This window comes from Corvus cornix, chromosome 3, assembly GCF_000738735.6.
Source record: "Corvus cornix cornix isolate S_Up_H32 chromosome 3, ASM73873v5, whole genome shotgun sequence".
NCBI classification, from domain to species: Eukaryota; Metazoa; Chordata; class Aves; order Passeriformes; family Corvidae; genus Corvus; species Corvus cornix.
Window position 1 is genome coordinate 49,128,664 of NC_047056.1, and position 26,233 is coordinate 49,154,896.

The 26,233-nt window shown below is 38.9% G+C and overlaps 1 protein-coding gene across 6 annotated transcripts in view; it reads right to left on the reverse strand.

The window, feature by feature from the left end:
- Positions 1–26,233, reverse strand: part of UTRN (utrophin) — a 356,530-nt gene that overhangs the window by 108,077 nt on the left and 222,220 nt on the right. For 5 of the 6 annotated variants that reach the window (XM_039567915.1, XM_020583681.2, XM_020583682.2 and 2 more), the window contains 2 exons: positions 12,739–12,911; positions 7,142–7,298 (listed from right to left, as the gene is read on the reverse strand). In XM_039567915.1, the coding sequence (XP_039423849.1) occupies positions 7,142–7,298; positions 12,739–12,911 (330 nt within the window). Of the gene's footprint in view, positions 1–7,141; positions 7,299–12,738; positions 12,912–20,973; positions 21,864–26,233 lie in introns of those variants that run through there. The other variant, XM_020583684.2, reaches the window with a different exon arrangement.

The window sequence follows — 26,233 nt, forward strand, 5'->3', positions numbered from 1 at the left end:
ATTCACTGTGACTGTGCCAGTGTTTTTTTCCTGGCTCTCTGCCTTTGGAAAAACAGACCTCAGCAAAAACCAATATTTGCATTCAGAGAAACGTCCTGTCTCATTTCCTTATACCAGTCCATCTCTGGGATCCAGTGAGGGAGCTCATCTGTTGACATATTGTCCTTAGGTTTCAGGTGGTACCCAGCTTTCTAAAATCCAATTGAAACACTAACTGATCTTAAAAAAAAACGTACACAAATTGAAATCCATGCACATTTTTCTGGGCATTTACAGCTTACAAAAAAAAAGGTCTTGGGAGTTTCATTGTCAGGTGTCTGAAATAATTTGCTTAGTAGGCCACTGCAACCAAAAAATAGCCAATAAAATATTGAGCATCCTCAGAAAGGACATAACAAAAAGCCACTGTTTTACTACAGTATAAAACATTGCATTGATGCAACTTCATCCTAAGTATCACGTGCAATAGCAGTCACTTCAGCTCCCTAAGGATATAGTGGAGTCAGAAGAACTCGGCAAGATGAACAACACAGATAGCTAAGGGAACAGAGTAGCTGTCTTATGGGTAGAGATTAAAAATCAGTCACTAATACACTTGTGTTCCATCACCTTCCCTGGCTGTGTTCATGGCTCACCCTTGAAGGTCGGGCCACAGCCAGTCATGGTATCGCAGCTCAAGACACAGGAGTGAAACAGATGTCTGGGACATTCCAGTGCATCAAGATGTTACAAGATTTCATTAGTTCTAGATGGGCTACTACTAACAATGATGGAAGCAGAGAGGTCTTTTGTGAGGTGAAATAAAAAGATACCACAGAAACAGGCACTCAACTCATTGCAGCCTTTTAAGGACAAAGAGAAAGGCTGACTGCTTGTGCTGTTTCTGCAATGTAAGCCTAATTTATGACATAAACATTCTCCTCCACAGCAATGTCAGAATGACCTCTTATATATTTGAGGATATCTACAAATCTTCCTTTATTCAGTGGTTTGAAAAAGACCCAGTGAGGTCCTAAAAATTTATATGGGAGTCTTTGATTAAAACAAATGGGACAGTGGTTCCTCAGGAAAGAGCAGCATGAGCTGTATACATCAAAATGATATCATTAAAAAGGCAAGCCCACAGAAATGTTTCATTTATTGTACTGGAAAAGTGTTTATGAATTGTTTTTTCCACAGTAAGACAACCGGCTTTACTCTGCATTAGTAACAGAATAATTTGTTCTTTCATTATCCACGCTATTTATTATTTTAAGTACTGATCCGTTGCAACTTTCCTGACTTATCGCAAGACAACCACACTTCTGGGAACAAGATGAAATACAGCCAGAAGAAGCAATTTTTCTGTCAAAGTTAAAAATACACTGCACTGGCATCCTAATTTAACACTTCATTCTTTGTGCCATGCTTTTGTTTACACATCATTCTTCTGGAGAAAAAGCCCAGGAGAGCAGTGACACACACCTGAATCATTCATGTAACACACAAATCAGCTTGAGTAAACCCTTAGTGAGCAATGGATTTAAGTCTGTCCACTTGAGAACCCTCATTTAACCAGGCATTAACTCCACTCTTCCTCTCCTGTAACAAAATATTCCCACCCATGATTTCCACCTCTTCCGCCTAAACACACCACAAAGAAAACTCTCAGTTCAAGATTAATGAGTTGTACTCCCCTTGAACAGTACAAATTTTTAGTATAGTACAATAGAGGATTTTTTCACCAATAATCAACATTCAGGACTCTCAAATACGCAAAATTTCACGAGTTCTTACAAAACTCTTATCCCTTACAAGTTTACTTAAGGAGCTCTCACGCTGCTCAGTAATGCTGACTGACTGTTGCAAAGGCTATTCCCCCTCTTGATAGAGCACATAGTTTTTGAAACCACATCCTCACTTCAAAGAGCCACTTCACAGTAGCGTGGTACATATTGCTCAAGCTCCTGCTTCCATCACATCCTTGTCCGTCAGACCAAATTGCAGCTCTTCCTCTAAGCAAGAGGCTGTATTGATTTTCCAGTTCCAACCATGGACCACTTAATACTCCTTTCTTACTCCCTCATAGCTCACATCTTAGTCAAAATTAGTATTTCAGCAACCACCAATTAACTGACCAACCAGTTTAGCTGACCACCTCTAAGCAGCACAGATTTTGTGTGCTTTGTCTTATGTGATGAGCAACAAATTAAAGCTCTTTATAATTAGGAGCATAGCCTAAAGCAGCAGCAATACCATAATGCTTCTCTTTTCACTCTTAGATTTAGTAATTCCTAACATAGAAGCAGATTTTAAAACAGAAAATATCCCAGAAAAACAAATCTAGAATAATTAAGTAGAAATTTATTTAAGAATAAGCCCATTCCCCAAAGTCAGACAGGCAAACTGAAAGTGTGAAGGTAAGTTTAAGGCTGGAAAATTATTTTTTCCTTACAGACTTCTCCCACTGTCAAAGAGAATAACAGAACTACAGGCAGCCTGAAGGGATAACACCACATAGAAAGTAGTTTCCGGTTGGCTGTAGTAACACTTTTGATTAAGTGAAAAGAGCTAAGTAAAACAGAAAGACTACAACTTTCATTATTTGATTAACAAAACAAGTCTCGAACATGAAATACATAGACAGCAACCCCAAAAAGTTTGAAGAGTATCTAAAATATTAATGACTTATCCATAAATATAAAATTATCAATCAAACATTCACAGGTCCTTTGCCAATTCATTCTGAGCTCAAATGAAGCTATGTTAAGCATCTCTTTGATCCAAGATGCATGCATTATTTAGCATTAGCTAGACATTTGTTCATTTATGCAGACACATGCCAACAGGATTTATGCAAGAGGATACCCATTTCTGCTTAATTTGAAATGTCCTGGTTCTCTGTCTGAAATATAAACCATAGTGATTTATAGCTTTTAGGTAGTCTTTGTACCTTAGCAAAAGCACACTTTTAAAAAGCTACAGTCAGGAACTCTTCTAGTGGAAAAGTGAGATATATAAAGCTCTCAGTGCAACTCCAAAGAACAAGGTGTCACCATCTGTGCTGCCTTCTCTTGCACACACATGTGACTCTAAGTATTTCCATACACACAAAACCAGCCCACTGATTTTTCATGGCACTTTTGCAGCTTTTCTTCTCCAGCATATTAAAATATACACATGGGGTGGATTTTTCAGGGGTAGAGGCTGGGGCAAACAGGCTTGGGGTGGTATTTTTGGTTTTTTCGTTTTTGTGAGTTGGTGTGGGGTTTTTTCCCTGGTCTATGTAGCTGATAAAAATTTGCATCACACATATTAAAATCCTAAGTAAGTATTTATAAGGAAGACTGGTAAAGAACAGAATGAAAAGGAAACATGAGCTGCTAAGAACTAGCTACAGTGAGAAATTGCAATTATGGAAAAAAAACTGGAAATAAACTCTGAAAAGGTAGGTGCCTTCAGTTTCTTTTCCCTATAAACCATTCTGTGTCCCACACTTCTGGAGTGTGAATGTAGACTCAGCTATAGGTACACTCCATACGAACAACTTCTCAGCTCAGGTACTTTTAAACTTCCTCTCAGTGTCCCAAATTTTCCAGCATTCTTGGGACTTGTTGCTCCACAACCCCTCTCTCAAAGACATTTTGAGAATAATCAAAATAGGAAATTCATGTACCACTGTTTAAGCTTTCTCTTGATCTGTCCCCTGCAACACAGAGAGCAACACAACACCCAGGCTGGATGTGCTTATTGCTAGACTGCACTTAGCATTTAGTATGTGGTAATGAACTACTACAGATGACAGAAGTTTGGCTGAACAACACAAAAAAGAGTCAAAAAAATATAAATATTTGGCACATCCTGAAAGATTTCTGTTAATCTGGGAAATATAGGCTAAATATGTAGCCCAAATTTAACTTATTAACATTGCTGTGGGTAATGTTTGCTTTTAAAGCATAGAAGAATGAGAGATATTTAAAACAAAAACAAGTTTAAAAATCAAAAAAGAAACCATTTATTTCCTCCTGTCCAAGCAGACCTCACTAGCACCCAAACAATGTGAGCCAACCCAAACTGTCACATAATACTGCACTTACCTATCTAGCACTACTGAAGCCAAGTACTGAGTGAGGGAGATACTAACAGAGGGAAAGGCCAATAGAATTAGTGCCATTAAGCTGAAGCAAACAAGTCATCTCCTGTACCTGAGGGGGGGGGGGGGGGGGGAAGTAGGTTAATAGAATTATTGAGTAACTAGAGGCAAAAAATAATGCTAATATACAAGAGAATTCAGAAAAACAAAGGGAAGGAGATGAGACTACCATGAGGGCACATCTTACACAGCTGAGCCACTATTTTACCACTTACATTTTGAAGTGCCAGCAAGGACAAGATCAGGAAAGCAAGTTGGAAATAAGAGGAAACAGATCGCAGAGTAGTGGAGACAAAATGAGGTACTGAACTGCTCAGTTTGCATGAAGGCAACTTCAAAGCTACACTCAGGTATGAAACTAAAAGAAGGAGGGGAGCAGAGGCACACAGACAGACCTGGGAGAACCTGTACAAGGTCATCTGATGTGGTGCTGCAGAAACTCAACAAGGGATCACAAAAACCCCCTTTGATCAAAAGTAAATCTTACAAATGAAATGTTCAGGAGGTTTAACGCTTGAAGAAGCATGGATGAAGAAACATTTTAAAAAGTACCAGGACAGCTGGTGATGAGGGGTGAAATAAAGGGAGTATCCTTTGGAGCAAGAGAAATCAAGTCATATCTCTGCAATATTCATCTGATATAGTTACACCTCAATATTCCCACTGAAAACTCCCAGCTTAAGGCAGGATACGTATTCTAAACGGAGCACCTTAAAGGCAAAGCAAACGGAGTAACTGACAACATAGAATCACATACTGTTTACAAAAAAATCCACTGAAAGGGCAGTTTTGACATAATGTTTTGAAAATAAAAATAAAAATCACAGGAATAAAACTTGTGCTCCTCAACTTAAGACATCTTTACCCAACATCCTAACCACATCAACCAATCACTTAACCTTGCTGAGGAGGAAGAAGGACAAGTTTGGAGTTTTGTTTTGTTGGCTTTTTGTTGCTTTTTTTTTTTTTTTCCCTTCAGTTTTCACTTTCTATCCAAAAAACCACAACTTTTCAGTTTGATCAAGTCTATTAGCAAACTGCAGCTTCAGCAAGGAACGAACAGATGCTACTAAGAAACAGCACTGAAGCACTGCTATGACAATCAAACCAATAGACAGCTGTGGTTCAGCTCCCCTCCTCTGGCAATAGCTAACAAGCAACAGAATGTGAAATGCCACCTGCTAATAATTCGTATTTGGTATAGCACAGTATCAGTACATGATATATGGGAATCTCTTGGCTCCCCCTAACAAAATAACTGCTAGGAAACAGTCATCCAGCATCATCTAAGAAATATCTGCAAGTGTATACAGTGCTTTTGCTGGCATAGGTACATAAAAAATAAAGTGATACTCAGGGTTGCTTTTCTTTAAGGTTCTTTAACTTTGTGCTGTTGCAGACCATTAATGCAGTTCCTATTAAATACTTGACTCAGGCAACTATATCCAATACTCACTGTGACATTGCAAGAACATATCTTTTCATTTGAAAAATGAAAGAATAATCTCCAAAAGCTCCCAAATGAACTCATTAGAGTCTTAACCTTGACACATAACAAAATATCTTTAAACATAACAGCAAGGATTAAACAACCCAGAGGTGCTCTCTCCTTCATACTGCTGCAGTTTACTAGTGGTCCAAATGAGCCATCCAGCATCATTACTACTAAATTTTTCTACCTCAGAATAAAACCCCAGTTTTATTAATCAATTTGAGTTCTTCAGCTGAGAGGCACTACTAGTATTATTTTGCTACTATCATGCACATACTGTAATCTACACAAGACACAAATAAGCCTCTAGAAAATAACCTGTAGAGGTCTACCACTGTCCATATTTAGCTGTGTTTCAGCCTTTTATTGCTCTTTGGCACTAGTAATCCACCATTTGATCATTATAAAAAAATTCACAGCAGATGTGCCTACAAACAGAGCACAATGCTTTAAGTGGATTAGGAAGAGATGAACTCTCAAGAAACAAAGTTCCTGAGTTTGTGTTAATAAATTTACTTTAAAGACTAAATTAAGGAGAAACATATGCAGATTTCTTTAAACACTTCTATTTTGGAGTGAAGTTGCAAAAGTGCTGCTCATGTCAGACTACATTTTCAGTACTACCCCACAGTATTCCAAGTATTTCTGTATTAGAAAGTTTTTCCAAACTCAAATTTTGCCCTCACTAAACACCACAGCAGAAAAGACACCAGTGTAGCTGGCAGAGGAGAACATATTTATCATGCAATTAGATATATAAAGCTGCATTTGTTCTCTTTCCCTGTTTACACCATACAGATCAACAAATGAGATGGAACCAGCTTTATTAGAATAAATTTTTCCAACGGCAAAACCATCTTCACTTGATTACTGATCAGAGTTGGCAAGATAGACTCTACATTCTACGTGAATGAAGAAATGTAGATGCAACTGAGTTTTTTACTGTCGAGAAGTACTTAGGAATTAATAGCCTACCATGTACAAACCAGAACAGGACAAGCAAAACCACAAAACTAGAACAGCATGCTATAGTTACAACAGTACAAGGCACAGAAAAATTTTAGTTCTGTAAAACAGTTTTGAGTCATCTTTGCAGTGTAAATGTACATGGGTAGGGGGCTGCTATCACTGGTGAGTTTAGTAACATGTAGAAAGCCACTGTTCATGATTTTACTGAATTTACACTCAACTTTGCTTGGTCAATTCTTACTTTTGTATGCCTCCCTTAACTTTTAGAGTAAAATAGCAGTTTCACCCATCAGGATTCCAAAAATATCAGGAAACTGTAAAAAAAAAAGTGGTTAGACTGAACATATGTCTCAGAAACCCTTTAGATGAAATTTTATAGCGTATCTTAGTTGTGCTTTACTGGGCAAGGCAGGCAAGCAAAATGGGTGGAGACCTAGAGCTTTTTTCTAGAAATTAGTCACTAGGAAGCATTCATCATTTCTCCTGGACAAAAATTTGCTTCATTCTATAATCCACAGTAGCATACCCATAAAACTTAAGCAACTTACTTTGCAGTGGTCATACTGCTGCTGTAAGGTTGGAACATCCCCTCCAACAGGCATTTGTTTTTTCAGTTCTTCATCTTTTGCGTTCAGCCATTTGATTAATTCTTCCAGGGATGTCAGCAATCTGTTCCACTTCTCTGCACTGGCCTCCAAGTGAGCCCTGTGAAACAGCAAAGAGCATCTTCAAAGCCCTGAATGGGAAAACCAGCGTGGGAAATCAATAAACAAAATGACTCTATCAGTAAGATGAGAATGTTTCAAGCATTTAACTGCAAAGCAACTTTGTGGGGAAAAAAAAAAAAAACCAAAAACAAAACAAAACAAAACAAAAAAAAAAAAAAAACCAAAAAAAAACCCCTCTATTTCAGAATACTTTGCACAGCAAATCAAAAGAAACGGGGGAACACAGACAAATACGTACCTGATGTTATAACTCACCTAAAACCTTGAACACTGCATGCATAAGCAACATAACAAAATCCTGTGTTTTGGTGTGACTCCACCACTGTTGTGCAACAAGCACAAGCACATTTTGTGAGCTAAAGCACTGCAAAACTGAACTCTTTCATGCCAGGACCTTGACTCTCCAGAAGCAAAACCCAGCATGTTCTACCAGCGGTGATCAAAAGCAAATTGTCTGCGCTGCTGAACGTATCAATCAGTGACACAGGTTATTTAATACATCCTCTTCCACCGATGCTGAGCTACTAGAGAATTAATACAGTGAATCCATTCCTCACTTCAATTGACAAAACAAGTACCTGTTGAAGATTTCTATGCATCTTTTAGGCACTGCAGTGAGAACACATGAAGTCAAGGTATTTCTGAAAATTGTAGAAAAATATATTGTGGAGTTTGACTTGTTTTGTCAATTCAAGTGAGGAATGGATTCACTGTATTAATTCTCTGGTTTACCCCTCTTTAACTGCAGTCATTCTATGTTATGGTATCAATCAAGACCAGCACACACCTAATTTATGTCAGCAAAAAGCATATGTTTCTTTCTTCACACAGAAGAGTAGAGCTGAATGATTAGTCTGAGACCAGTTTTGCAAGTTCCTCCCCTGCTTCTGATGGATGAACTAAACTCTAACTCCTTCCTATTTTGCACACTGAGAGTTATCTTTTTGCTTCTGATTCACTGTTAGTCACACCTAGAAACTGCCACCTGGCCTGTCTTGTATTATCATTTCAAATGGCATTAAAGTGAATGTTTGGGGATGACACAACAACATTTGAATTGAAGGGATGATGTGCTGCAAGGTCAACTTCAACACAAGGTTATGTTTGGCCACACTGAGATCTCCCGGCAATGCTAGGATACGTGAATCAATATAGCAGTCAAGTAAGAGTATATAGGAAGGGAAATACAAAGCAAAAAAAAAAAAATTCCACATTTCTGAAAAGGATAAGCTAAGCACCTTTAGGAAGAGGAATCTATTCTCCTTCAATCCCGTGAAGGAAAGCACTTGGGTAACTACTTGGGAAAAATATAAAATTTAAGTACTTGCTAGAAGCAACATTTTACTGCCTACAGTTTCGTGTGTTATGGTTTCTATTGTCGCTTACTGCTCTCACTGATACCTTTATCTCTACACTGAATTGCTACCAGCTGCTTGTAGCTCAGGCCTACACAGCAGAGTCAGCATCACACCCTGCACTGAATTACAAGCAAGCTGTTGCTGTAGGCCTTGGTGTGCAGGCCAGCAGCTTCTGAGTGGAATGTATTGTCTCCACTCTCCCGATATATTTTCAGGTACTCAGAAGTGGCCCTTCTTTCTCGAAGTGAAAACAGAGTTATACTTCTTATTAATCAGGCAGAGGAGAGACACTGCTCTCTCATCTAAGCCAAGGCAGCCCACATTTAAATTTACAGTTTTGCCATTAGACTCTGATAGTTAAAAAAAATATATACCTTTGAGAATTTCTAGAAGCAACTACAACTAAAACGTTCAGATTTATAGCTTTCTGTACATTTGATAGTGCAATCTCTATTCATCAAGACTTCTTATTGTTTCTAGCACATATAAGCAGCTCTCATCTCTGAAAACTGGCACTCTCTGAGGCTTCAAGATTCTGCTCTAATTATTTAGTGGAATTCTTGAATGCAAAATAAATTGGAGCTTTTTAAGGAGGGGGAAAACTTCTGCAACTAGATGAAGGACAATTTAAGGGTGATCCACCACTGTTTAATATACAGTGCAATAATATTAATAGCGAAAAAAATTAATCTGATATTAATGTGAATGTTATAGCATATGATACTGAATTAAATGCATTGTAATTTACCACTTACTACTTGCGTGCATGCCATGTTAATGTCAATACCAAAATAACTCTAGCACACGGTTTCAAAGATCAGCACAAGTTAACCCTGCAGGGTAGAACAGTAAGGGGTGAGGAGGAAATGGACTATACTAGCAGGGACTTGAAAATTTTTCACTGAGCACAAAGTGAGCTAGCCTCCCAAAGAAAGATATTAAAAGGAAAAAATACGCAGGGAAAAACTCATTACATCAGCCTGGAGTTTTCCAGAATATTAGCCTTTTAATGTTATCAAAAGCAATACTGAAAATGAAAGCAAGATGAAGAATCTGAAGACCATACCCAAATATTCAGTTCTCCTGGGGAACAAAGAAACACACACTCAGCAAATCCCATTCAAAGCAAATGCTGCACAGGAGCAAGGGAGTTGAGATATGCTTCAAATTGCATTTCAGTGTAAAGTTTTAGTATCACGTTTACATTTGTCATACAGACATTATCAGAGACAGAAGAAAAACTATGCAGAAGTTCTGAAATGTTTCTTGGGCTTCTCTGTTCTCTGAGTTGGGATTTCTGGCCTTTCTTTTGGAATTGGTACTTCTACTGATAAACAACCTGCAAACAAAGCTTCAGGTGTTTGTGTTCACGTGACAAATGAATTGGCAAACTCAGAGATTTACCAGGTCAAGTGGCGGCTTAAGAATCTGCTCTGATCAAAATAGAGGTCAGTTACATATGATTGTTTTTGAGCACAAGTTGGAGCACAAATATTCACCACCATCAACCACCTGGTATGCAACAGCACTCCTAAGGGAATCCTGGATGAACCTGAAGAACACAGATGCTCCCATCTAACTGACCAGACTGAGAGGAACCCTCTCTCCCCCCCACCCCCCATGCTGAATAAAATCATCCAGAAAACAGCAGCTCTGACACAACTCCCCTTCTGTTGACCCTGACAGGCTCTCTTCACAGCTGGAGACCTCCTCAGCTTTTGATTCTGCTATGGAGGTAGCACTTTTCCCACAGAGCCACAAGGGAACACATGGAAAAAAATAAGATTGGTGGGTGGTCCAAATCTAGAGAAACAGAGAGAAACTCCTTTTCCATTTCTCCCATACTTTTACCTCTACCCTCCCCCAAACACTAACATCCTCACACCTCCTGCCCCAGGAGAAAAGAATGTCCCCTAAACATTTAGCTTTTAAAAGCAGATCCCCACAAGTCTGCAGCTTTGTTTTCTTCCTAGGAATGAGATAAAGAGAGAAAAACAAGAGTAAGTCTACAAGTAATTTCAAGGAGAGAGACAGTCCTCTCAGATGGCATCATAGACACTACAAGTATAGGTTTAAGCAGCTTCCATGCATTTAAAAATATATCAGAACAGCACTGCTTTTCCAGTTTGGAACTCCCTTTAGTTATAGTAGCAAGGAAGTAGAGGCAACACAGTGACTAGCAACACCAGCTCTGAGGACTGAAGTGATGAGAAAAACTCATACTATCTCTACTTGGGAGAGCAGTACTTTCAGCAATTAAAAATCAGTATAATCAGAATGTACACATACCTGAAAATATTCTAAAAAGCTTATGGAATTTTTAATTTAGAAGCACTATCCCAAGCTAAAAGCCATAACGAAACAATCAGCTTGTTCATTCTTCAGTCCTAGCATCTAACAGTTACATGCTGTTCTCACTTGACTCATCTATACAGTTTTGCTTTCCAATTCATCCTTGTAAAAAGATACACCAAGAAAGCAAAACTTCAAGGCAGACAGACTTCATATCAGTTCTGTGCTTTGTTACTTTCATAGGAAGGCTTTCAGGACTCTTGCACAAGTTAGAAAAGTGAACTGCAATCAAAGGACGGAGAAAAATATATAAACTCAGAAATACTATGCTCTTTTCAGTAGTGACTGAGATTTGAACAGTTAATTTACTTGACTTAGATTTGCACCAGTATTCTCTTCCTTGCCTATCTTCCACTTTGATCTCAAGTGACATGTGGCTCTGCAGCACTCCAGGTATCAGCAGAGCAACATAAACATCAATGCTGCCCAGAGGGATACACATACCATATCTATGCAGAACAGAATAACTGTGTCTGTACTCAGAACACATATTCCTACTTTTCTGAGCACTGACTGCACAATCGGTCTTTCTGTACTACAGCTTTGGAACTCATTGCTGTACAGGGTAAATGGCTTGAAGGCCCTTTTTCATGGCCATCCATTTCTCCCAACTTATGACCAACCCTAGAATGGCCAAGCAACTCAATGGTTCTTGCTGGGACTCCACAGTTGATAAGCTATTATTTTAAGAGCATGCTTTTGTCTTTCTCTTACACAGACCTCATAACGACCCAAGTTTAACAGCTCTTGCATTAAACTGCCTATGTGGTGCAGCCAGTCTCTGCAAGCCCCCACACCAAACTGTTTAGTTCTTTGGGTCCAAGTTCTGCCTGTGGGCTTTCACAGAGCTGATGCACCTGTTTCATTTAACTGTTTAGCAGGCTGGTGATGTGATAAGTAGAAATGAAAAGTAAATATCACATTTTCCCATGTATCTCACTCATTCAAACTCTTGTGCCTGGATTTCAAGCTCAGCTCATTTTCCTGGCCTTTATAAAATTCATATGAATGCTTAACATTATTCTGTTCTATTAAAAGAACAGTTTTCTTAAGCCAACAACCAAGTGGTTGCAATTAAAGGCTCTAGAAATTATTTTCTATGTAATTCACTTTCATGTAGGATTTGATTCATATCAATGAATGTGGCAGTATCTATTTTAAAAATTATTACAAAGATTTAGCAATTACTACACTTGAGCTTGGCACTGACAGGGTCAAAAAAATGTAAAATGCATTCCTTGATTAATAGGTACTTTAAAAAATTTCTCAATTGAATAGCAGCAATTAAAATTCAACACCAATTAAATGGCTCAAGACACTTAAGATGCAAATCCTATCAACCTATAATTTCAAAAACAAAATTTTGTAAAAACAAAACCATCAACAAACTCCTGATTTCTCCTCCAAACAACTGCAGATTCACAGAATTATTTCACTGACACTGCCATTGATTCACAATAAGGAAAGACTCAACATACTTTCTGGAAATTCTGGTACTAGGTCAGCAAGTTACGACTGCAGTTCTGGAGAGAAAACAAGTAGTTAAGCCTACCTGGTGAACAAGTTCACCAAGCTTTTACATTTGCACTCGGGGGTCCCTCATGAAAGAAAATAGATATTTCACTTCAATGCTGTGGTCATATTTGTCAAGCCTCTTAGAAGACAGGAACTGTGCCCCATTCACACCTTGATATTTTTACTACTCACCTGATGTTAGCTGACTTCGCCTTCAGGTCATTCCAGCGCTGGTTCATGTCATCAAGCCGGTGCTGGAGCAGAGCAGCTTCCTCAGAGTTTCCCAAGGCTTTCACCATTTTCTGTCTGTTTCCATCAATGCTTTTAAAGATGTCATTGTGGGCATCAATCTCAGCTTGGATGTCCTGAAATACCAGCAAGAAAAGTTCAAACATAGTTCTGTAAGCAAAGGAGGGAAGAGCTGACTCTAGTACTCCTAAACACTAGGACAGAGCATGTATTCCAACTTTCTCGGTTGGCTCTGATAAAAGATGCAGAGGAGAAAACCTGCAATCCTATTAACATCACTACAAAAGGTCTAGCTTTCTTAAGTGTGAGAAAAGGAGTCTGCAAGTTGTCCTAGGCTGTGAAAAAGGAAATAGAATTATAAACACCAAGTTCTATGATGTTGTGTTTTGTAGCACTGAAGGTAACTATCTACTGTTCACCCACGCATTTCACACAGTGTGGCATTTGCAAATGCACTAGAACTCATTTCCTTTCCAGAAAATACACAGATTCAGCCGTAGCTATGTCATCTTTTTCTTCTTCAAAACAAAACGTTCCAGAAACTTTATACAGTCTAGTGAAATGCAGCCTCTATCTAGTATTTTAGGTCACACATAATGAAAGCATTTAACTAAAATCTGTCCCCTTAAACTGCAGCTAAATGGCTACAGCAACCGAAGGTCCATTTTTACAATTAAACTACATTACACTATGCCCTGAATATATGGAGAGGTAGACATAAAATAGCAGGATGTATTATAATCCGAATTTCATAGTAAAGACTGCAAAGAAAAAGAAAAGCCTGTGATTTCCATTCAGCTGACTCATTTCTCCTCCCCTTAGAAATTAAACACATTTTATTCTCTCATCTACCATCTGCCTCAAGAAAAACATTACAGATGTTGTCTTCATCTAATTGAGCACAGTATTATTTTTAAAAGACATTATAAGAGCAAACAAAACTTCCTGCACCACTGCCAATGGTTTCTAGCATCCATACATCTATGTATACTCCAATAAAGCAATGTAAATGTGTGGAAAGCCAGGAGGTGCACTGGCTGTCTCAATAGGATTAATCAACGAAGATTATGACAGGAACTTGATGCAGACGTAAATAAAATTCTTTTGCAAAGGAGGAAATCAAATAACTGAAATTCCTTAAAGGTTTTTATTCTTCCAATCAAGTCCTCAGTAATCACCATCTGTTCCCAGAAGCAGAAAAGGAGGGGGCTCTTGCACCTCCCCATCCTAAAGACGTATTCCTGCTTCCACATCTACAAATTAGAGTGGAAAAGTAGCCATGAATTTGAGATAGCATGAAAGCTTTCTTGAGTTAGGGAAGAAAACAAACAAGTCAGGATACAGGTGAAGAAGATGGGGGAGGAGATATGGGGCAGTGGGGAAGGAGGCAAGAGAGGGTGGGAGGCACTGGTGAAGCTCTGTCTCACCAGAAGAGCTACTATGTGACTTTGGACAACTACCTATTCTTTGCCCTGAGATTAACTCCTTCAAAGCAGGTAAAAGGACAGTTTTGCAGTCCTTAAAACAACCTGATTAAAATCACCGTTCTAAACACAGAAAAAAAAGGACATTTAAAAGGAAGAAAACAGAGTGGAAGTGTCTGATGATCAGCCAATCCAAATAAGAGTGCACAGTCATCATCTGAATTAGATGCTTATGTGAAAACATTTGCAACTCCTGTCCTTACAACTCCAGCGTGCATTGAGACCCAGCTCAATCCCACACAGCAGGAGATACAACCTCATACAGCAGTTACAATTCTAATTGCAACGAATCTGTGCTATAAAAGCCACATCATGTCAAATATTTTTCTTTTCCTCTTCAAAGTCACAAATGACAACTCCATTAGAAACAAACTGATCTCTAATTTTCCATTCTACAATCACAATATTAATTGTAAACCCATTCATTCTAGAACCTTCATAAAGCATTCTTGGATTTTACTTGAGAGGCCACTTCAGCATGCATGCTCAAAAATGTTTCCTTCAAAATGGGGCTTGATTCTTGCACTTTCCAGTCATCATGTTACACTGATTAAGGTACAATAAATCTGCTGTTCACATTCTCGAGTCCCATCTGTGATAATCATGTTGAGACAACTCAGTTCAAAGAATAAAGTTTCACAATTAACTTCTCTGTCATTTCTGATTTCCATCTTCCAGGTTAAAAAAAAAATAAACCAACACAAGCCACTGCCAGCTGATGAATAACCCAACAGGACTGATAAAGTTAATGACTGAGTTTGTCACAGTGCTCAAAGAAAAGATGGAGAGAAATTCAACTAACATATGCCACATCAGTGTGCATGTGGAAGAAGTAGAGCAGGAAGGTGGGATGTGAAAAATGGTTAATGGCAAGAAATGGACACAATAAGTTAGGTATTCTCCAATAATGATATAAAACATCTGGATTTTTATTCACGTATTGTCCTCTGGATGATGGGCTCCCATCTTATCTTAAGACTGCTGTAATTGGTAGCAATTGGTAATTCTCTCCTTTATTCACTGTGTTATCAAAGTCCTTCAATTCTCATTTGTAAACGTGGTTGCCCTCCCCCCAAATTTCTTTATTCAAAGTGGAAAGAACTCTATCATTCTGTAAACCCCGCAATTTATGTTCCTCCTAATCTATTATTTCTCTTTCTCCTGCCTTTTTCTTGGTCTTTGATTCTCTTTTGTCCTCTATGAGGCAAAAAATGGGATGAAAAAAGTTGATTATGCCTGCTCAGGCCCCAGTGATGATTAATTCTAGCAAGAGTTAATCCACTTTCAATTTTGCAATACTTTAGAAGAAACTCTGAAGACTCCCCTATCATCACATGGAAGTTCCCGTATTCAGAGTCACAGGGGCAACACACTGGAGTATGCAGGAGAAGAGGGAAAAATTCTGTTGCTTTTGCCATGTATAGAGGGGATACAGCTGTGAAACTCCATCACTGCCCTTAGCCCAATGCTAAAGGGATCTGGGCCAGAGTGGTCTCCCAGTGCATGTGAAACAAATCAAAGGACAGAGAAAAGAAAAACAAAACAAGAACACAACAGAAAAAAACCCCAAAAACTAAAGAAATACACTATAAACAGAAAATGTCTTGCTTTATCAACTTTTTCTGAGGCACTCCTACAGAGACGCCATATTTTGCTAATTTTGCAAACATTTATGAGCACCTATCTGTTAAACTGGATTGATAATTTCTTGTATGAGGTCAATGTATTTGTTCACATGCCAACTGCTTGCAGGATTAATGCCCTGAATTAGAAGAAAGCTTTTTGAGGAAAGAATTCATATATAAATCAAGGTGAAGGCTCCAAAGTTTGAAAGATTGAAAGGAGAAGAAATAACTAGATTGGCATTTAGATATGTTCTTAACCGTAGCCAGATATTAGAAGATTGCCACTTCCCTTAAATTCCTTTGAAGTATTAAGATCAAGCTGCTGCCTTTTTCTACTTTGGTCTGGTGATTTCAAAATTCTGTTTCCATTCTGAAGCTTCTCTGACTTCTTTGCTTCTCTCCCTCTTTACCTTTCTTCCTGCAGGACTCAAGCTTTCATTTTATGTTTGGATTTGATTTTAAACCTTGTCTCCATAAGAAACCTACTTCTTGCTTTAACTTCTACCAAATAAAATACTAAATTGCCATGTGATGAAAACCGAAGAGCATGTTTTTAAAGAATTCATAAATATGTGCCACTCAGTAAGGCTACAGATGGCAATACTGAAAAGGACCCAAAGACACAGCTGACTCCCTTTGAAGTTGCTACTAGAACAGCCCAAAGGCAGACTGGAGTGACATGCCCAGAGTAAAAGAAGGTATATGACGATAACTGGAACAGAACCAAACTTATGAGCCCAGCTCCAAGATCAACCAGCTACTAAACTTTTGTCTTTCCTTCTTACAGACTGCAAGGATATGTTAAAAGCAGTTACAACATTAGGCATAATTGTCCTTTGGAAACTATCAATGCTTTATAAAGGCAAAAAAACCTCCAAGCCAAACCAACAGCATTCCCATGATGATGGGCATTCTAGTGTCTTTTTCTAAATCATGAGTCCAGAGGGCCTCTAACTCACTCTCCAACCCCCTAAGCTATTAACAGATTCACTTCTACTCATGTTTTTTTCAGATTTTTTTTGTCTGTATTGGCAACATACCAGTAAAGACGGTAATACAGGCAAAGTTATTTCCCTTTTTATGGGGCCCAAACACTTTTGCTGAAGATAAAAACACACTAGTGGAAGAAAACTCCATGGCCAAATTAGAGTGGAAGAAATGACGCATTTTAAAATATACAAAATGTTACTCTATTGAATTTGCACTATTAAAAATGCTGGGGTAATTATACAAGGATCTAAAACAAGCAAGTTATTTTATTCCGTAAGGGAAATAAACATGTTCCCATAGCATTAAAGAGATTATTATCAAGAACCCTTAATTAAATTTTTCTTACATGTAGGCCACAAAACTCAACTTAGTCTCTCAAGAAAAAAGTCAATAGCATTCTGTACCAAACTATAACTTCACAGAGGGTTTTAAGCTAGGACTCATCAATGTTTTACTACAATGTTTTTTAAACCCACTATATACAGCAAAATTCTGCATTACACTCCAATTATTTTTATGTTTATTAGGAAACAGAATTCCACTGAATTTTCATAAACATCTGACCACAGATCAGGGATAACAAGTTATGCCACACAAACCACACATGGCTTGCAAGAAATGGACATACAGGTACAATGCTGATGCTGTGCAACAAGCCTGGCAGCATTTTGTGTTGGCACACTGAGTACTACATCCTTTTAATCCCCAAGTACAAGCCAGAGACAGGCATTCTGTTGTGGCTTTCAAACCACATGTTTATCTTAAAAGGAATTAGTGGGGTTGAAGTTGACTCTTTACAAACCAAAATCAGCTTGAAAAACTGCATTTTCCCTAGCAAAAGTTACTCCCAGGCTATTTTGCCAGAACAGTTTTGTACGTCTTGCACCCAATGCAAATCATGCCAGAGAGTTCTGTGCCAGGTGCACAGAACTGCAAGTCCCATGAAAATGACTGCCCATTTGCCTTCACTGGCAACCTTCAAGTCAGCAAAGACACAGTTACAGAAACGCTGCACTTGTCTCTTTCACAGGTCAGGAATAAATGTGATGACTGCTCATCAAAGTATCTGCAGAAAAATCTTCCAGCTCGAACAGCTGGAAGAAAAATGTCAATGCCAACCAAAGGACATAACTGCATGCCACAGACAACAGTCAGAACATCATTCTTTGAGGTCTCACAGCAGGTAGCAAAGGAATGGATTTTTTTTCTTTGTTAATAACAGATTGTTTAGTTTATCTTGAACCAGATACATTTTACCTGCTCCTGCCAACTGCCTCTGGAACACTGCTGTGTCAGATATTACTCCTTTTAGCCTCTGCTTTACTTGGAGCTTTTCACTTTCTGATGACTCTTAAGAAAGGAGTAAGAATTAGAGCATCATAGAGGTGTACGAAAGTGGCCATTGTGAAAGGGAAATTGGACTTTTATTTGTTTCAGCCTTAAAAATGCTAGGGGTAGCTAGGAAAAAAAAAATGTTCTTGTAAAAAGATGGCTAAAAAATCTCATCTCATCCAGGAAGTCTCTGATGTCAGAGGACAGTCATGCCTTTAGAAAGGCTCATCCCATCTGCTGTCTCAGAGGCCTGACTGCAGCAGCAGTTTCTGTTAAGCAATCAGTCCATAATGAACTCACATTCAGAAGAGCAGTACGCATTGAACACCTTAAAGCAGAACTGCCCTTATCTTAAACCCACCAATGCCAGAAATGTGTATAAAGATGGACATTAAACCTCTCTCAAGTGTCATACACAGACCATACTGGATATCACTACAGCCACTGCAACTATAGTGTAAGATCAAAGCAATTTACAAATCAATTGGCTGTAGATATGACAGAAATATAATTACTACTTAAACTCTCAGATATTTCATGAAGAAAAAAGAACTTTTTTGGGGGGAAAAAAACTTTTGGACATTTTTCACTTCTAATTTTTAAAGACTTGTACTACCAAATGCCTTGCACCAACACATCAAGTTTCTAAAATGTTGTCTTGACTTGCACTTAAGCCTCTTGGATGGTACCATAAGAGGTGACAGACATATGGTGTAGTTAAAGATTCATTTTATCACAAGAATGATGATGCACTTACAGGAAGGCTGAGAATGCCAGACTGCCTTCAACAACCTCTGTGGCTCCATTGCATGGCATAGACTCAACATCTGAGAGGCACCATAAATGTGTTAATACTGATTCCAGCAGTCACCTAATTATGACTGAACAAAACCAAAGCAGCCCTGCCTACTGCAGTGTAATGTGACTCTGCTTTCGCATAGGAAGGGAGTGCCGTACAAGCTTCTGCAAATGCCATCTGGCTTCTGCATTATGGCCACAGTAACAGCACTCATAATTCTCTCTGTAGAACGTATATTAATGAATCCAGAGAGCTGAAAGGAGCTTACAAGCCAGGATCGCTGTCATAACGCTGTTTCTCCTGGCAGCAAACACCTCAGGAAGGACAGGATGGGCGTGTGGGGAATCATAAGAGGGAGAGATGAAGCAGGGGAGGAGGGGAGCTGGTTAAAAAATTAAAAAAAAAAAAAAAAAAAAAAAAAAAAAAAAAAAAAAAAGGAAAACTTGCTAAATAAGCACAGATTAAAATTTTAGAATTTGTGATCAAAGTCCACCAAATAAAATGCTAACCTTCTTCTCCAGCACCAAAATATCCTTCTATGTTGCATGACAAATTTCAGCACAGTAGACAACAAAATTTCACAGCAAGCTTCAAGCTAAAAAATACACCAGAGCTGTGAGACCTCTAAGTTTCGGTTTCGTTGAGAATTGCTATGATCAATTCCTTTGAGATAAAATAAACACTGGAATATTCGAAGTCACAGGGGAGAGCCTGGAGTTTACATATAGGGCATCCATACCGGGCTTGTAGGATTCACAAAATACTAGAAACACTGGTTAAAAACTTCTCTCTTAATGAAGTCATGAAGCATCTCAGAGTCCGGCACATGTCCTAATCTTTACAGGCTACCACAGCAGCCTCTACAAGAGAAGAGTGAAGCCCAGATGACAGACTAGGAGCAAGAGAGCAGCCAGTGACCTACACAATGAAGAAATCGTGTCACAAATGCTATTGCTGTTACTCTTAGCTACTTTTGGAAGAGTCATGCTGGTGGGACCCTGAATAGTGCCTGTCTCAAGTATACCTCTCCCTGATAAACAAAACTGGTAAACTGGTAACTACTGAGGAGGAGAATGCTGGTTTACATTTACAAAAAAAAGAACAAACTGAAGTTTAGAAAAACACAGAATCAGGCATTACAAACTGCTCTCCTACCGTGTGACCACATTTTTAAGGTGTTTTATCTTAATCCGTAAATAAACTACTTTGTATTTTGTTACGGACTGCAGTCTTGCAGAACATAGGAAGTTCATACAGCGAAAAAAAAGACAAAGCAAATCTAACAGTGGTTACAAGCATGCAAATGAAGTTTCACTGGAAGTGCTGACAAACAGATGAAAACAATCTGTTCTCTAACATTCTCATGTCTCTTGCTCATCAGCACAATCACTGCAAAGCCAAACCTCCTGCCTCTCAGCATTACTGTTACCAAACAACCTGGTAAGAGAAAGAGTAACTAGTTGGAATAAAAGAACAGATGAAACAGTGGGAAAGTTGCATATTTACTAGAAATAATTCTACTTATAAAAGCCATCATGAGATCTGTCCAATTTGACTAAAATATCACTCATCTAAATTTAACAGCAAACTCCAGAGCACTAGCTTTATGTCAATAGTGGAACAAGGTCACAGGCAGCCTGCAATGTCCCCTTACGCCCTTGGCTTAGCAAAGCCCAAACTGTTCTTCATGTCCTTTGGAATTTAAAATAAATAAATAAGTAAATAAAAATGCCCACAATCAGAGGACATGCTCTACAAGTAATCTTGTAGGACCTGAAATGGGGAAGATAAGCAACATTAGATTTCCATAAACACGGTACACATGAGGACATAAACAGCAACACAGAAAACCTAGGTTAAACATCAACCTGCCCTTTTTATTTACAGTGTAGTTTTCAAAAGCATACATAGCCTTTTTCAAAGGCATGTGTGCAAGTGCCTACCATACCTTTTCAAATTTTGTCAGCAACTCACGTAAGCTGAAGTTCAGGCCAATCATCATTAAGCGTCTCCTGAAGCCTACATTTTCCTGGTACGTCCTCCAAGCCGAGTCTATAGCCTTCAGAAAGTTTCTCTCTTTTTCCGCCTATACAGTCCCAAAATACTCCAAGCGCTCCAGTGCGCGTCTCTCTCCTGGGCTGCGTTTCCCTGGGAACAGTTCACACAGTGCCATTGTCACAGTCTCCCTGTCCCGGCTCCTTCCCATGGGCTGGGCACCCAGGGGTGAGCCACCGACACTGGGTGCTGCTCCTTGCAGGGTAGTCCTGACCTCATGGCACTGTGGGGATCTCCTTGTCTCCACACCTCTCCAGGACTGCCTCCAGCTCACCTCAGCAACGGCCTGCAGGATCCAAGTGCTTCTTGCAGGCCTCAAGGTTAGTGTTTGGTCTCAGTGACCCCAAGTGAGAGAAACTATAACCTGCTGGTATATGATGGGTGGAGAGGAGGAACAAGTCCTTCCATGTTGCTCCATTCAAGGGGAAAAAAAGAACAAACAAACAAAAAACCAAGAGAAATTTCTGTCTATGGAAAGCATCAAAAACCAGCTTCTCAGACAAGTTGAAGTGGGATGAAGCACACTTCATCCTAGGAAACACAGTGTGACCAGACAGAAGGCCATCTCTCCTCTGCCTTCCTCAGAGCCAGCACCATGGGCTGGTGCTGCTACAGCAGTAACCAGGTACCTCCAGCCCTCTTCATTTCACCCAGGAGATGCTGTGCCACAGAAAAGCCAAGGCCCATTAGAAGTCGTCTAAAAAGTAGCTTTCTTTGTCTATGCAAAAAAGAAAAATGTTCAGCAAAGGATCCTGCTTGCAACCTCCAAAGCCTTCACTGGGGATCTCCTCCTTTGGTGCCGTCTGCTCTGACAGCCGTGTGGTAATCTATCCCCGGCATTTGTTTATTATTGTAATCAGCATCCTCCCTTCCAGCAGCCCTGGTGCTGCTCCAAAGCCAAGCACACTCCCCTTTCCTGGAGGCCTCCCCGTTGGAAAACCACCACCACCCCTGAGGCTGCAGAAACCCCAGACCAAAACCCCTTGCTCACCCCCTTTTCCTTCCCCTCAAATGGAAAGGTGGCTGTTCAGTCACTGAGCAAGCTTTGGAGCTGTAAAAGCAACCAGTGCCGCACAAAGCCACCGCGAGCTGGGGCTGCTCAGGAGGGCAGGCTCGGCGCAGCCAGATTGTTTTCCATATGAGCCTTTGCTCGGCCGCGGGAAACCTGACACCCCATGGGTGGCTGTGAGGAAATCACTCCATTTCAAACCATTCCCACTGGAAACCCTGTGTGCATGTGAAGGCCTATTTAAGCTGCTATTAATGCCTTCCGCACAAACACACATTACTCAACCACCAAAACCAGATTCAGTAATAGCTGCCAGCAAGTCAGCAAATGTGTAATTAAAACCAAACCAGCAACCCATCACTTGCAAAACCCGTTACAACTAATTCTCCTATGAACACATTGGGTAGCGCATGTTGCTTTTACTTTTATTTATTTCACCCAACCATCATATGAAGTACCAATGAACTGACCAGTAGCAAAACTATCCCTAAAATTATTCTGAGCTAGTGGATTATACTTATATATCTAGTATGGGTCGGGATTTTACAAATAACTCTGAAGGGGGGGAAAAAATATTGACATTAGCAGGATTTTTACTTGGTTTATTTGTACTTTGCCTCCTGTCTGTATGTTTTATGTGGGCATATTACACAAACTGCAGAAGTGCTTGCAAAATAAACTCAGGAAAATTTTCCAAAGGTGACAGAACTAAAACAGCTTTACTGCCCATATAACAGATCAGCTCAAACAGTCTGAATTTATTCCACTGCTTCTGCAAGCAAAAAGCCTATTTATCATGTTCACATACTATTATTTTCCAAATTAACTATTTACAGAAGGAAAAACAACAAATTAGAGTGAAAAAGTAAAACCATTCTGAAAGAGCTATAACGAGAATCACTATTTGAGAATCTCCTTCCTTCTCCTTCAAGACAAAGTTTGGATCCTATTCCCCTGCACACTAAGGCCTTCTGCTGCTCTTGGAAAAAAACCCCTGTGCAAATCAGAAATGAACAGCCTTTAGATCCACTTCAGAGATGTTAGTGCATATAAATAAAAATGGGTGTCAGGCTGGATTATAATGAAGCTTCATAACTCCAGGACTGAATCCAAATATACAACATTAATTTTACGTTTGGTCTCAGGTTTCATACTTAGATAACTTGTTTTCCAATTTTCATTTTTAATCAAAGAAATCATACATTCTAGATCTTTCAGCACTATTAGATGCAAATGAAATGCCCTCTAAGGGGCACACGTACCATTCTACATAATTCTATAAAAGGTTATCAAATATTTATGTATACACAAGATGTTGGACCAATGCTGCCAGCAAAAGAGCTTTGAAAATTGTACTGAATAACGACTTCTTCAGTCGCTCTCTCACATGAAAGCACACTGCAGTATTTGAGAAATTGTGAATTTGTAGAAGACAATAAAGTAACTGAAATAAGTTCTACGCTGACATGGGTTTAATATAGCTTCTGCACAGCCAGCAGTTCTGTAGATATGACAATGTCAGATCGTAAGCTCCAAAAATACAACATACATTTTAAGACCACTTTACATTACTTATTGCTACTAAAGTTTTTAAAGTTTTCTTGATCAGTTTCATCGCAATTTCCCTTAAAAATAGCTCTGCATACACTGTTGGCAACAAAAATGCAAATTTTATACTGAAAACTACTGTTATTACACAGATGAAATATTTGAATTGTAGAGTCCAAACAAATTCACATTTTAGAGTGTAAGCTCTCATGATCCACAGCTGAAAACAAGCACAACACCAGCTGTAACAAAGCATCCTTCCAAAGTGCTCTTGTAGATGCTAAGACCCACAACTGGGAATTTAAGACGCTGGAAACAACATACTGCTGCAGAAGGTTATGTGCAGTGAAGCTTTTTGTTACTTTTGGTATTAGAGTGGTTTGGTGCATTTTCTCATGTGTCTTAAATAAGAACATAAAACTGGATAAAAATAAAACAACCAGCTAACAGCATTTTATAGCCATTGGTAATGTTACTAATGGCAGCCTGCAAAATGCAAGGGCTGTCAAAAGAAAAGCACTTCTATCAATGGCAGGAAAAGGATGGTCAGCACAGCAGCCTGTAACACACAACTACGATCACATCTGCTGGAAATTGCTTTTAGGTGTGGGTTCTGAAGTGCACACCCCACAAATCCAGGCTTAAGAGCCTCATCATTTAGCAAGGCATAATGCAGAGATTATAGAACTAATAGCAGAATTTTACAACTAAAACCTTATTACTGCAAAGAATTAACTAAAACCCCCCTACTTTTATCAAGTATAAATTCAGAAGCAACTGAATGTTAAGATACTGCAAATGAACTAGCAAAATCAATGAAACCAAGCCTAGATAAGGAGGAAAAAAGTTATTCCATTTCTACTTGAAATAAAAATACCTGATCAACTTGGAGATGATCTTACACACACCTCTAAAGTTCCATTTCAGAAAAGATAAAAGTCTTTGAGACTTTACTGTGTGAAACAACATTAGATACGTATACAATAAAGAATTTGCTTCACACTTGAGATGATGTGCAAAATACGCAAGAAAACTGTCATGCTAAACACAACTTGATTTTGGAATGCAAACTAAAGAAAGGGGAAGGTTTTTTTCTTTTTCTAGAAGAAAAATGGAAAAATAAAGAACAGCAAGAACCTTAAGAGTAAATTAATGAGGTTGTTTATACTAGGAACATACATACATCTTATGTGACTCACAACAGCAAGTAATGACAACAAAAAGATAAAAAGAAGAGTGTTGCCCTATGTGACTCAGATGTAAAGGGCACAGAGGTCAACTGGCGGTTACAGCAAGTCAATACATCCTGTTTTCTCTCAAGACATGCAGCTTCAGGCAGGAACACAAAAAATCCAGCAGTTCAAAAGCACTGCACTATTTTCACCTGCCTTGAAAAATATCTGGTGTCAATCTGATCAGACCAGGAGGGGGAAATGCCCTCTCCCTTCCTACAGCAGGTCAGCATTTACAATACAGAGTTAACACACTGCTCCAGCAAGGTCAGTCCTACACTGAGGCTTATTATCAATTGAACCCAACATAAAGGTTTCAATTAAGCAGAGGCTCACTGATAACCTCTGCCAGAAGTCAAATCACTTAAGCATCATAGTACCTCAAGGACTAGCAATTCATCAGGACAAATGGACAAATAAAATTCTTACAATAGAGAGCTACAAGTGGCAGGATAAGACAAAAGTGACATAAATATGATTACCAAAATTACCAGTTCGGTATCTATTACAGTGGAAATTGCAATGCAGATCATGAATTACATGAACATTCCTAGAGCTTAGAGCAAGGCACTGCAACCATTGGATTTGTCTTTTTTTTTTTTTCCCCCCTCTATGACTAAAGGCATTGGTTTGCCTTGGAAGGTATTTTTACAGGGATCAACCAGACACATTCAGGCCTTCCTCAAACAAATGAGACAAGACTTTAAATCTCAAGAACAAAATTCAGTAGAATTCTAGATGTAGTGTTGATGACAGGCAGTGCTGTATTGCCATGAAAGATTAGTACAGGACTGGGTGGTTTGGTGGTGGGCTTTTTTGCCCTCTTATTTTTAACTTGTTTGGACAGCACATGGCTTTCAGCTTTATGAATCGACCATGATTTTATAATGATTTAGTCTTAAATATAAACTCTTGTGTTCTTTGCACTTCCCAGAAGAACCCAGCCCTAAAAGCAGAATGTTTCAAATATACTCAAAACACAACAAAAGAAGAAAATATCTCATACTTGGAGTATAACTAAAAGAAATTAGATGTCAGAGGGAAGTATGTAGGAAAAGTACCACCATGGCATCTACTTCATGCATAGGGCATTACAAAATTTACTGAACAACAGACCAAGATTTAAATTCCACTTAAGGGACTGACCAGAACATGAAGATTTGAATCATAACCCTAAATGACAGAATGAAGGAGGCAGCAGAGAGTATGGAAGAAATCTGGCTTTTATGCCAGGCAGGAATTTCCTCATCAGGTGCTACTTTCTGGTAAGTACTGGTGACTAAATAAAATGTTCCTACTTACCAGCAGTCCATAAAGACTTCACTGGGGAAGCCTCCTGCTAAAACTGTTAGTTGCCTTTCCTC